Source organism: Panthera tigris, chromosome A2 (assembly GCF_018350195.1).
Source record: "Panthera tigris isolate Pti1 chromosome A2, P.tigris_Pti1_mat1.1, whole genome shotgun sequence".
In the NCBI taxonomy this organism is placed as follows: domain Eukaryota; kingdom Metazoa; phylum Chordata; class Mammalia; order Carnivora; family Felidae; genus Panthera; species Panthera tigris.
In genome coordinates, this window is record NC_056661.1 from 31,973,436 (window position 1) to 31,987,189 (window position 13,754).

At 41.6% G+C, this 13,754-nt stretch overlaps 1 protein-coding gene across 2 annotated transcripts in view; it reads right to left on the bottom strand.

Moving 5' to 3' along the window:
- The window catches only part of ADAMTS9 (ADAM metallopeptidase with thrombospondin type 1 motif 9), a 161,006-nt gene that overhangs the window by 84,181 nt on the left and 63,071 nt on the right, over nt 1-13,754 (bottom strand). For both annotated transcript variants that reach the window (XM_042979355.1, XM_007084435.2), the window contains exons 17-22: nt 12,189-12,355; nt 11,967-12,096; nt 11,191-11,317; nt 5,212-5,422; nt 4,549-4,713; nt 2,112-2,276 (exon numbers count right to left, since the gene is read on the bottom strand). In XM_042979355.1, the coding sequence (XP_042835289.1) occupies nt 2,112-2,276; nt 4,549-4,713; nt 5,212-5,422; nt 11,191-11,317; nt 11,967-12,096; nt 12,189-12,355 (965 nt within the window). The remainder of the gene's footprint in view (nt 1-2,111; nt 2,277-4,548; nt 4,714-5,211; nt 5,423-11,190; nt 11,318-11,966; nt 12,097-12,188; nt 12,356-13,754) is intronic.

Consider the following 13,754-nt stretch of genomic DNA (forward strand, 5'->3'; position numbering starts at 1 on the left):
TTTGATGTTATGTGTTTTTTTTAATTTTTTTTTTTAACGTTTATTTATTTTTGAGACAGAGAGAGACAGAGCATGAACGGGGGAGGGTCAAAGAGAGAGAGGGAGACACAGAATCTGAAACAGGCTCCAGGCTCTAAGCAGTCAGCACAGAGCCCGACGCGGGGCTTGAACTCACGGACCACGAGATGGTGACCTGAGCCGAAGTCGGACGCTCAACCGACTGAGCCACCCAGGTGCCCCTGTTATGTGGTTTTTTTAACCATAATTACAAACTTTTAAAAAATGGGCACAGGACGTGAATAGACATTTTTCCAAAGAAGATACACAAATGTCCAAAAAGCACATGAAAAGACTCTCAATATCATTTGTTATTAGGGAAATGCCAAATCAAAATTACAACGAGATGCTACTTTACTCCCACCAAGAGCCATAATGTAAAAGGGGGAATATAATAAGCATAATGAAAAAGGGATGGAGTAGAGAAAATGGAACGCTTGTGTATTATTGGTAGGAATGTAATATGGTACGGGTTTTGTGCAAAACTGGCAGTTAAAGAGAGCAAAACAGGCTTCCCATACGATCCAGCAATACCACTCCTGGGATACACCCAAAAGAACCGAAATCAGGTACTAAAACAAATACTCGTACGTGAATATTCATCTCAGCACTATTCATAGTAGCCAAAAGGTACAAACAACCCAAATGTCCAGCTTGGTATGAATGGATACACAAATACGGTACATCTGCATAATGGAAAATTAAGGAGCCACAGAAAGGAAAGACGCACAGAAACGTGGCTTGGTGCGCTGATGGTTTGGTGTAGACAAGGATAAAAAAGACGCCCATCAGTTGTAAAAGATGTTATACGCAAATCTTCTCAGTGACTCTGAGCTGGGTTCTCTTTCTCCCTCTCTCTTTCTCTCGTTCCCTAAGAGCTACGCAGATGTTGACAAAAAAGGAGGCTGGATTTAGGAGTGTAAGAGACTCTCCTTGTTAGTGTAATCAGATATGATCAGCCATTCTGACTAGCGATGCTGTACCACAGGAGGGTTCAGAAGAACATCAGGTTCATAAAAATTGTAAGGGGGTAGTAATAAAGCTGCTCTCATTTATTGCATGCATCTTGGAAATGAAGACATAAACGAGAAGACTGGTTGCGGCTGGGCAGGGGGGCGGGGAGGGAGAGTTATTCTTCAGGAGATTGCATAAGTGACAGCAGACAGCTGTTTCGCTTCTCTCGGGAACTTGGAGTGCTACTTAAATAGTACCCAGAATGCTTTTGCTTCTATATTGGGAAGGACTTCATTTCAAGAGCAGTGGCTTCTCAGATGTGAGCCCAAGGGAGACTTCCAGTCTCTCCTTTAAGAATAGCTCAGGTTCAGACTGTGGAACCGACACACTAGGCGATGGGAAAGATTCTTTCACAGCGAGATGATTCTGCAACTTTTGATCACGCTCTTTCTGTATGAAGTGTCTGACTGGTTTATGAGAGGTGAGCTTTGGAACCGTGACACGGGAGCCAAAACATCCCTTCCAAATCCCGGTCCAGAACCCCCTGCTAAAGGCACTGGACCCCATTCTGTAGCAACCCACAGTCGCATGCCAGACGGTAACATCAGGGGGCACCTGGGTGGCTCAGTCACCCAGCTCTTGGTTTCGGCTCAGGTCATGACCTCACAGTTCGTGGGTTCCAGCCCCGCATCGGGCTCCGTGCTGACAGCACGGAGCCTGCTTGAGATTCTCTCTTTCCCTCTCTCTCTCTGCCCCTACGCTACCGACACGTGCTCTCTCTCTCTCTCAAAAGTAAATAAATAAACATTAAAAAAAAAAAGATTAACATCAGCCAGACAGGAGATCTGGTGGGAATCTGTGCACGAAGACTTGTACGCGTATCTACAGAGGGAATAACCAGCTCCAGCGGGGAAAGCAGCAACCCCCAGACCTGGGGCAGAATGGCTGCAGTGCGTCTTGCGCTCAATCTGGCGCCATGGAGGTCCAGTGCAAGTCACGAGACACAGCGGTTAAATCCCCACCACCGGAATGCCCCTCTGCAAGCCCTCTCCAGATAAGAAGGAAAGAATGTAGTTAAGAACTTTTATCGTTCAAAATACCTGTCCCCAGGGACCCGCCTGCCAGGACGCACATTCTGGCTGCTGACAAGTCAGTATGGAGGCTGGCTTGGTCTCAGGGTCACAGCTTCTATCGTTTAATCGATCTTCCCCAAACTGACACCAGACCTGGCGGTGCTTATGTCCTTTTCCGCAGGTGACCAGGCACTGTAATAAAAAGCACAGACAATCGGGGGTGTTTCTGAACAATGTGTTGTGGTTCCCAGGGATTATTCACGGGTAATCAGGAGGAACAGATGCGCCCTCTCCCACAGCAATTTGTAAATACGGCACGGCTCATTTTTCTCTCGTTCATGCGTTCATTCATTCACTCATTCATTCACTCCTTCTGTATTGATAAAGGCTCTGGACGGTGTCAAGCACAGAATGAACTCGGCACAGCACTACGCCACGAGATACAGAACTTCCCCGACTTGCGATGGGCTTACATCCAGGTAAGCCCATCGTAAGTTGAAAATATCCTAAGTTGAAAATGCACTCAATACACCCAACCTACGGAACATCATAGCGTAGCCCAGCCTGCCTTAAACGTACGCAGAACACTCACATGAGCCTACGGTTCCGCAAAATCATCTAACACAAAGCCTCTTTTATAATAACGTGTTGGCTATCTCATGTAATTTGCTGAATACTGTCCTGAAAGTGAAAAATAAAGCTGTTGTGCAGGGACAGAATGGTTGTGGATATATCCATTGTTGACCCTCATATGGTTTTGATTGCACGGCTGCCCAGTTTCACCAGAGTATGGACCACAGACAGCCAGCCCGGGGAGAGATCCACATTCAAAATTCAAAGAACAATTTTGACGAAATGTGTATTGCTTTCACACCGTCGTAAAGTTAAAAAAAAAAAATTGCGAAGTTGAACCATCGGAAGTCGGGGACCATCTGTACTGAAAAACAACATTCATGGTTTCCTAGCACAGGAGTTAGGTGTGGGGCTCAGCGTGGGTTTTAACTCCAACACAAACAGCTATAGGTACCAATGCAAGTGATGTCTCCGTACCTCAGTTTTCTCATTTGCACAGTGGGGATAACAGTAGTATCCAATGCAAAGAATTGTGAAAACTAACCAAAAAAATCCAAATAAAGTGCTTACCATATGTTCATTTAATAAATGTTAAATATCATCCTTATCATTATCCATGCTCATTGTAGAACATTTGAAAAATACAGAAAAACAGGAGAAAACTATAATGATTAAAAAAAAAAATCTCCCTACCCAGGGATAATCATTATTAACATTTTGCTGTTTTCTTCCCAGGTTTTTAAACTAAGGAATGTTGCATCATACTGAATATACAGTTAGCATCCCCCCACCTCCATTTTACCAAGTATTCTTGCAAAGGTTGGTTACTCGATTTGAAGTGGTCCTTTAGCTATCATTAGCTATATAAGTAAAACTTTAACCCACTACCTTCTTTCATCTTTTTAAAACCAAACACTGGAGTTTAAGCTAAGGCAGCTTGTTAACAGAACAAAAACAGTGGGTTTGTTGTTAACTTGTGCAGGAATCAGACACTGTTAATCATATGCGTTCACTCTCAGCCATTTCAGGGGCATCTATAATATCCTTTTAAGATTCGTATTTTATTTGCTGTTGAAAGGAAACAGTTAATATTGTGCTTACATGGTTGAGATAAGGAAATGGGCACAGAAGTTGTTCAGGGAAACCTCTTTCCCCACATTCCTGACTTGGCCCCCAAGTAAGGGAACTTCTGCTCTCCTTTCCCCTTGCTCCCATAAAGGAAGACGGAGGCAGTCACCTGCTTGGTGAGACTCTCAATGGTCTGGGTTAATAGTGAGTGTGAATACCGCACCATAAAAGCAAGAAAAAGGCTCTTCCTTCTTTCTCTTGCTGTCCTGGGGCCACCTGTGCTAAGCAATGAGGCTTTGCCTTTTGCTTCATCAGGTAAGGGATGAGACAGGCAAAAGTCTGGAACCCTCAACTAGTCCTTTCTTTTCTAAGTTTTCCACTAGCAACTGGATGGGTGAGTCCAATAGGTTACTTACTGGGGTTGAATGATCTTATTTCACAGACGAGAACGTAGAAAACCTCTTTTGTTTCTTTTTCTTTTTAACTTCAGTTCTAAGCCAGCACAGATTTCGGATTAACAAAGCCCTTGTTTTCTTTTACAATGATTTAGCAGGGGCTCAAAGAGGAGGAAAGGTAAGACGCAGGAACTTCAAAATCACCAACAGAAGCTATCACAGTGGGTGATCCGGCCAAACCCACCACGCCTCTGAGGTCACCAGTGGACCAGTCACATCCTGTACGGCAGCCATGGGGCAGATGGGGAACCACAGTTGCTTCCTCCGGGGTAGGGGGCAGAAAGGTGCAGCAGGTTTAGGTTGCACTGAGCCGCAGAGACTCAAAGTACCACAGATGACCTGAGGAAATAAGAGTCCTCTTATCTTACCTCTGACCAGTCTGCTGACTTCCACTGTGGACAAGAGAACTCATTGCATCTCTGAATGGTGACTTTCTCTTGATGTGCGCATTTGCGATCGTCCAGTACGTCATTGCGGGTGTTGACGCAAATCGCCCTTCTTCTCTGGCTGCCACCGTCACAGCTTTTGGAGCACTGAAAGGAAAATGAACGAAATAAAACCGCTGCTAAGTTTCCTACCCAGCGTGGTCAAGATCCTGGCTCTGTCGTGTGTCTCCTCCGGCCCTTAAGAAACACCCACCCACCCAACCCGATTCTAGTGGTGATTTGGGGAGCATCTGTTCATGTTATCAATTTATTTACCAAGTTCATACTGAAGTCAGTATTAGTAAACGGACACAGGGAAAGAAATTTGGAAACGGTTTGCGGGGTATGGAAAAGGGGATTGGATGAGTTGTTCCACTGCCCCCGGTTTTCCACATGCCATGGTCAATGTCATATCATCAAACATTACAAATTGATCATGGTACTCTTTTCTGCAGAATGAGGTCAGGCATTATAAATCAATGTATATAGAAAGTCTAAATGGGGGGTTCTCAATGCAGCCCTCACTAATCCATTAGTTGATCAGCCATCATTAACTACTCAGAGTTAGCATCCAAGAAAACGCTCATCGAGTGAGAACCGACTTACTTCAGTCCAGGCAGAATAGCGCCAGCCACCCGTGTTACATTCTCCTGAGCACTTTTCCCGGTTGCTTGGTTTGGGGTGACTGTTGCAAAAACTGTCGTCAACCTTCTCGGTCTTCCCATCTAGCCTGCTATATTTGGCACAGTAGATGTCTAGTGTGCGGTAACCCAAGCCACACTGGGCGCTACATTCACTCCTGCTGGCAATGTGCCACCTATGCATAAATAATGGGGAGAAACCAACATTTCTGTTAAATATGTATGTCCCATTTATAGTCAGCCGGTGGAAAAATTGAGTTCTTTTTTCTTCCTTAACTCAAATACCGCGAAACCCAAAGCCACAGTCAGCTACTGAAATCCAATTTTAAACCAACATATCCATGTATTTTTCATGGCTGCCAATGTACATGGAAGTCAGAGTGGAAGTCAGAGGTGCCATCTTTGTGAAGATTCTCCCTTCAGTCAATCTGAAGTTCAAGCAACCAAAAAGAGGAAAACATTGGAATTCAGCAGAGCAAAAAAAAGCAATTTTGTATTTAAAAGGCTCATGCAACTCAGCATTTCATTTCTCAAGAAGGCTGCTTCTAATAGACCACCACTGTTGGAAACTCTCCCGAGAAAGCCTCCTTCATAGGGGCCAGGCTGAAAAGCGTTTAGTGAATATCCTGTGACTTACTAAAGGCACAGATAGTTGGAGGGTAACTGTGAATTTCAAGTGTGCTGAACTCTGTATACGTTACTGTGAATAAAGACTAAGCTCCTTTTAGACATGGACCATAGTCTACACAGTTTAATTATACAATTTTTTTTAAAAGACTTACGTTTTTAGAGCAGCTTTAAGGTCCATGGCAAAACAGAGAGGGAGGTACAGAGGTTTCCCATAGGCACCAGCCCCCACACATGCATACCCTCCCCAGTATCAACATTCTACCCACAGAGGGTGCATGTGTTATAATCAATTACACTGACATATCAGCACCACCCCAAATCCATAGTTTACACGAGTGCTTACTCTTGGTGTTGTATGTTCCATAGGTTTAGACAAATGTAAAATCACATGTATCCATCACTATCATATCATAGAATATTTTCACAAAAAACCTAAAAATTCTGTTCTTCATCTATTCATCCCTCCTGGCCCCATGATGATATACTTTTAAATTCAGAATTGAATCGACAAATCTTTATCATCTTTGTATCCCTAATACCTCTAATGAGCCTTTCTTGGGACGCAAGATGTACTCTGTGTGTGCTGAGGAATTGAGTTATTCTTAAATGCCCCCAAAACACAGTCAGTGCTTAAATTAAAAAAAAAAAAAAAATCCTAAACTGAATAGAAGAGCATGAATAAATAAGCTTAAAAGGTAGGTTGTTGGTTCAATTTAGTAATCAAAAAAGGATAATTTCTTCACATTCTTCATTTGAATTAACTCTTGTTAATTGTCTCCTCAGAAATTGGGTGGTTTGCCAAATACAGGGAGCCTGAAGAATTCTTCCATCCACACCTGTCCAGGGGCAAGGCTGGAAAACAATGAGTACTGGCCACACGCTTATCTTGGAGTTTCTCACAAATGCTTAAAAGTAGGTCAGAGTTGACCAACTTTTACGTTTGGCATATAAAGTGGGCTACTGAGATTTTCCGTTAGAGTGACACAGTATTTTGGGATTTTGTTCTCACCGGAACATGTTAAATGAGGGATTGTAAAACAAAGCTTTATCTCATCCTGTCAAAGTTTAATCTGGGCAAACTCTCACTTCCCTGAGGAAGTGAGGCAAAAATGCGGTCCAATTCAACAGAGGCATCTGGAACTTTCATCTGCTCTTTGATTCTTGGCTACCTTCTCTCTGCCTTCATCACCATTTTCTCGTAGAAAGCTTATCCCGGGTAAGGGAGGTAGGAGTCCTGCCCCTACCCCCCAGCCCCCCACAAAAAACAATACACCAGTAGGTCAAGTGTAGTAAGTCTCACTGATATTCACACAATCCCTGGAATTTGAACAGAGAAGCTGGAAGAGACTGTGGAAATGTTACAGCATGGCCTTAGGAAAGTTCTTTTCAAAATGCAGTCACCCGCTTCATATTCTCTCCCTGGAAGGTGGTCTCAGCTTGAGTGTTTTGAATTCATTTGGTTCATTTCATGTGACAAATCATTTTATGACTATATTTCAGAGAGGCAAAGTGTTTATTATAAGTGGAAACAAAACAATGTATATGCCTCCGTGGGTGGGCCGGCGGCTGTGAAGTACATAAAACTAGGAATCAATTTGGGAACTACTGATTTAAGCAGGTTTCTGTATTTCAGGGCTTTCTCAGGGCCTTCCAAGTGTTAAATGACATGATGCATTTCCACACGGGAGGAGACAGTTGGTAAGGCTCCTCACGCATACTGGTTCTCCACAAATCATCTCGTGGAACTCGTGTTCCACAAACACGCTTTGGGAAAAACTATTTAGAGTTTGATCCATCAGTAACAGTCCTCTCTCCAGTCTTTCAGTGTTTTCCACAGACATTCAGCAATAATTAGTATGAACCACAATGAAATGACAGTCGGGTTCACAGAGAGAAGAAAGACAGAACACCTTTTCTGGGGCTTGGTATATATTTTTGTACATTTTTCAGCGAACAACTTTATTTTTCCGACAGTCTATAAAATTCAGTAAGGAATGAGTCTGAGTGCTGACAAGGAAGCACGATCTATTTAATTTCAGATGCGAGAATGCACCTGTATAGTTGCAAGGGTAGGCAGGACTGCAGTTCCTTCACTTTCTTTTCTTTGATCAGCCAGAGGTCCTATTATGACCCAAGCCTGTTCCCAGAGTGGCTATCCCTCCTCTTCTACTTCTGTAGAATTAAGTACTTTTTTTTTTAAAGTATTAAAACAAGGTGGCTTACTCCAAATGCGGAATTTACAATAGCACCTTTGACACACCTACTTTATGAAATGAAGAGACTTTAAGCTCTGGTTTGACCTGGGTATTATGAAGTTATACCTGGGTGTGAACGTGAGCTCCAACACCCAGGTGTTTCCAACACCCAGACAGGTGACTCAACCTCACCAAGCTTCAGTGTCTTCATCTGCAAGATGGGGGGAAATTGGGTCCAATTTATCGAAACGATAAATAAGCTACAACATGAATAGCATTTAATACACAAGCCAGGCCTTCAAGAAGAGTAGCTGTTATCATTATTACTACCACCCTTGGTATTTTATTCTGCAGCCAAGTTCTAAGTATCACGTAGCTCCGCAGAAGCCAATAACACAAAGTTTGAGGAGAAACCCAGTTGAGATCTTTGGTATCATTCTACATAAAAGTCTCATGGACTTGAGGCTACCTGTAATTGCATTCACTTTGTAAAATTTGCTTTAATTTTTGTTTTACATCTGAAAGCTTCCAATGCAGGAGAAACTCTGGAGAACAGTGATTCGCTAGCAACACCACAAACTAAATCGTGGCTTGCTTTAAATCTATTTGAAGTTAAGAATATTCATTTCTGGAAGTAATTGCTCAAACATCTCCACCCTCGCGTTGGTCCTTAGGTAGGCTTTCAGCAGGGTTCTTAAAGAATTGTTTATTTACTTAAGGTCACATTCTAGGACTTGAAATGCTTTGTACAAACTTGCCTTCCTTGCCACAGAAGAGCGTGCTTACAGCGTTGTGGGCAGGAGTCCCACAGCATAGGCTGTCATCATCTGAGACTCTACCAGTCCCAGTGTGATTCTACTCGTGGAGAAGTGACAGCCAAGTGCCTTACTTATCCAAGTCAGGGGACAGGGATGAGGCACAGAAGTCCTGGGAGCCGTTTCTATGCGCAAAGGTAGAAAAGCTTCACAGAACGGGATCAATGAGTAACCCTTATCATTGTGACTGAATTAAAATGGCTTTCTCCTAGGGTTTAAGAGTATAGAATCCAGGTTGTGAAAGACCACGTTTGACTCCCGCCACTTCACTAATAGTTGTATGACCTCAGGCACTTTGTTTAACTTCTCTCAGCCCGTTTCCTTATTTGTAAAGTGGAGGCTAACTGTAATACTTAGGTCATTATGTTCTGTGGGGGAATTAATAAAATATTAATTGCATAGGACATATATTAATGTCGGCCCTGTATTAATTTAATAGGATAGTAATAGAGCCTTAATTATTTTAATAGGATATGATTATATGTAGCACATAAGAATATTAATTATATTCTATTAATAGGAAAATACATCTTAGTAGATGGTTGACGATTATGTTCAGAGTAGTTACCACCCCAAATAATATTAATATCAATTGCTATTAATAATTATTAGTATTAATTAACCAATAATCAACACTAATATTCTTAATTATATTAATTAATTAATACTAATAATGTTACTATTGTTAATTAATAGTAATTAGTAATAGCAATTGATATTAATATTATTTGGGGTGGTAACTACTCTGAACATAATAATCATCAACCATTTACTAAGAACTATTTTAACAGTTACATATTTTCCTGTTAGAATCTAATTAATATTCTTATATGCTACATATAATATTATGCTACATAGAATATTCTTATATGCTACATATAATACTATTAATTAATATTAATTAATTATTAATTACAGAACATCATTATTTTCAGTGATAATTTGATATAGGACTAATCTGAAAATGTCACCTTTCTCAATTTATTGAAGCTGTACCTCAGGGAATCTACTTACTAATTCATAGTTTTTTCCCTAAACTTTGGTGATTCAGTTCAGCAAATAGCTAACTAATTATTTTTCTGAAAAGACCTTAACTCTAATTCAACTAAATCAACTCAACTGGCTGAAGCAATGGGTTTATAAGTACATTACCTATAACAAGAATTAATACCGCAGAGTGCCAATGTCTGCCTTTTAATATCTTGGGTGTTCTCTTTCTATAATGGCTTGTCAATGCTTTGCAATAAGCTCATCGAACAAGCAGGTAACTGTTGCTGGGTAGACATAAGTATAGCGGGGGTAGAGAGAGTCTGGGTTTTGAAGTCAAAGCCACCAGGTCAGGCCTGGCAAAGATGTGGCACTCACACCGTGGCACCCCCACCTACTCTCGTGACAGACATTACTAATTGATCACAGCACTCCTCTTTTCTCTCAGAGCCTCAAGAGGGCCTTATAATCTTCACTCCAGCACTAGAGGCTGCCAATATCATTTGACCAGATTTGGCACCATGGCAAAGAAGCTGCAAAATGCTTAAGTATTCACTTTGCCACTTCCAAACGGTAAGAACCTAACAATTTCCCACACCACTCCACACTGATAATTTCTGTTCTGTAAAAGGAGAATTAAAGCATCAACTTCTGTTACCTGCATTTAACTGACATGCAGATTACACAACACAATACCCAGGCTATTTTAATATTTCAAACCTGACATAGTCAACCTAGCGGGTCAGTGAGAAAGCTTTAGAATTCTGTACCCATTCACTATTTCTTGCCTCAGGTTTCCTATTTTCTTAAATACAATACAGAGTATTTGTAATATCCAGATATCTTCTAGCTATAGTTCCTTCTAGTTGCTTCCATGACTTTCTTATGCAACTTTCATATGCATACGATTTTTTCTACTGGGTGATACACACTCTGGGTGCATAGAGAACATCATACGGATGCTCTGAGAAATGACATTTCCCCCTTTTCTGTTGACGTTCATACCAAACTTTTACGTAAGATGTGATTCGACCATAACAATACCTACGCACTGAGTTGTGAAAGTCAAATGAGAACTTCTTTTGGCAAGTGCCATACTCTATTAGCTATTTTTAATTCTTAGGAGAAGAACAGGAAATCCGCAGGCATATGTCTTGGATAATTGGTTTCAGAGGGATGGAAAATTGGCTGAAGCTTATTTCACAGAAACACAAGGAAGGGAAGAGGAACTAAACACCACTGTCTCTTCCTTCCGTTCCTTCCCCTACAAGACCCTCACTGCTCATAGTAAAGACCATAAGCAAACACCAGCCTCACCTCAGGTCACAGTCTGTGCCGCAAGGTTCAGTAATGGGTCCTGGCTGGGGCAGCCGGTCACATCTTTGATCAGAAACCGTAAGCTGATCAGATTCCCGGGTGCAAACGGGTTTGCGCTTCCGCTCCCCTAGGCAAGGAAGAAAACAATCAAGAGAAAAGCACCCATTCTATAAACTAGTTAGCCCAGGGACTGACAAACATTTTCTGTACTGGGTTAATTAGTTAATATTTTTGGTTTTGTGGGCCTTATGACCTCTGTGACAACCACTCCACTCTGCCATTATAGGACAAAAGCAACCATTCATAAACAATATGTACACATAGGTGTGGCTGCATTCTAATAAAACTTTATTTATAAAAGCAGGTAGCAGGCTGGATTTGGCCCACTGGCTATAATCTGCTAACCCTCATTTAGGCAAAAGGAAACAAGATAAATGACACGTAATATGACTACTAACTCCATGTCTCTGGAAAATCAAAGTGGCAGAACTGACTTTCTTGGCTTCACAATGTATATGAATCGCTTAAAAAGAGGAAAGCCAACAAATCCCGAATCGCTTAAAAAGAGGAAAGCCAACAAATCCCGAAACCCTTAAAAAGCTCAACTTGCCAGCTAAAAATAACCAGAAAGATGCAGGGAAAGGAGATTTGAGAATGCGTGCAGATAGAAAGTTTTATAGATCACATGTGTTTGGCTGCCTCCAAAAAAACAAACAATAAATAAAAAGAAACAAAAAACAGCTCAAATCCCCAAAACACAACCGAAAAGTAGATACCTTGGCAGGGTTTGCTGCAGGCTTGCCAGGGCCCGTGACTGTTCCAGTAAAACTGCTGGGGTTTGTCTTCAATTGGAATATTGAATGAATAGCGCACATCAGGGTTGTATAACTTTCCCACCGACAACACCTGGGACAAGTGGACAAAATGGAGACGATGTTTGCAGGTCTGGTGATTCCAAGTGGAAGGAAAGGGTGGTGGGCTCATGGCCAAGTTTTTACCTGAAGCAAAAGTTCTTGTTCGATGCGGTCTGTGGAGTTAATTCTTTCCACGACATTGTCGGACCCGCTGTACTCTATCACAGCGTTCCCAATGCGGATTTCCCTTTTAGACATTGTGACCACGAAGTCTCCATTTAGTAAGAATTCACCTTTACTGCTTGATAAAGCTGTAGATGAGAGACGAGAATTCACTGATTTTCTGCCAATGACTCACTGTCTGAATTATGAAATAACACTCTGATAGGCAGAGAGTCAGAGTGCAAAGAATATAAACTTTTCGGCCAGACAGGATGAACTCAAAACTTAGTTTTGCCATTTGCCAGCTCCGTGGCCTTGGGAACTCACTTTCCCTCTCTCAGTATCCACTTCCTTATCTCTAAAATGGAGATTAAAACACCTGACCCTGTAATTATATTACTGAAATATAATATATGGGTCTTAATTAGCATGGCATTTGATATACAAGCCCTACATTATAGGATTACTGGTGGAAGCAAAAGTCTCATGATTTGAAAATATGTACTAATGAACTGAACATTACAAAATCGATTCCCATGCAAATATCCCTATTTTCTGTTAGGATTAGTTGAGTCTGATTAGTTGAATCTCTGTTAGTCTTCTTTCACAGATATTGAAATCTGAAAATTCACAGCCAACATGATGCTTAAATGTCACTTTTTTCACTGAGGTCTAGTAGAGTAGCCAGCCTCCAATATGGCCCCAATGATCCCTGCCTCCTGATATTCACACCCTGTGTCGTCCTCTCCCACATGGAATAACACTGACTGTGTAATCACTGCGATTATGAGGAAATGACAGACTGTGACTTCCAAGGCCAGGTCTTAGGCATTGGGGAACTCTTCCTTGATTCTCTGGCTTTGGAGAAGCCAGCTGAACCTCCATGTTGTGAGAATATCCAAGCAGCCCCATTGAGAGAGTTCCTGTAAAGAACTAGAGCTTTCTCCGTCAAAAAGAGTGAAATCTTGTCATTTGCAACAACGTGGATGGAACTGGAGGGTAATATGCTAAGTGAAATTAGTCACTCAGAGAAAGACAAATATCACATGACTTCACTCATATGAGGACTTTAAGAGACAAAACAGATGAACATAAGGGAAGGGAAACAAAAATAATATAAAAACAGGGAGGGGAACAAAACATAAGAGACTCATAAATATGGAGAACAAACAGAGGGTTAAGGGGAGGGGTTGTGGGAGGAGGGATGGGCTAAGTGGGTAAGGGGCACTAAGGAATCTACTCCTGAACTCATTGTTGCACTATATGCTAACTAATTTGGATGTAAATTAAAAAAAAGAAAATTTAAAAAAAAAGAAAAAAAAAAAAAAAACTAGAGCCTTCTATCAGCAGCATCTGAATGAGGCATTTTGGAATGGAGCCATCAGCCCCAGTCAAGCTTTTGGATGTGATCACAGCCCTAAATGAAGTCTTAACTGCCACCTCATGAGAGACCAAGCCAGAAACACCCAGCTCTGCTGCTTTCAATTTCCTGACACACAGACATTGGCATATAGTAGACAGTTGCTTTCTAAGCCACAAAGTCTTGAG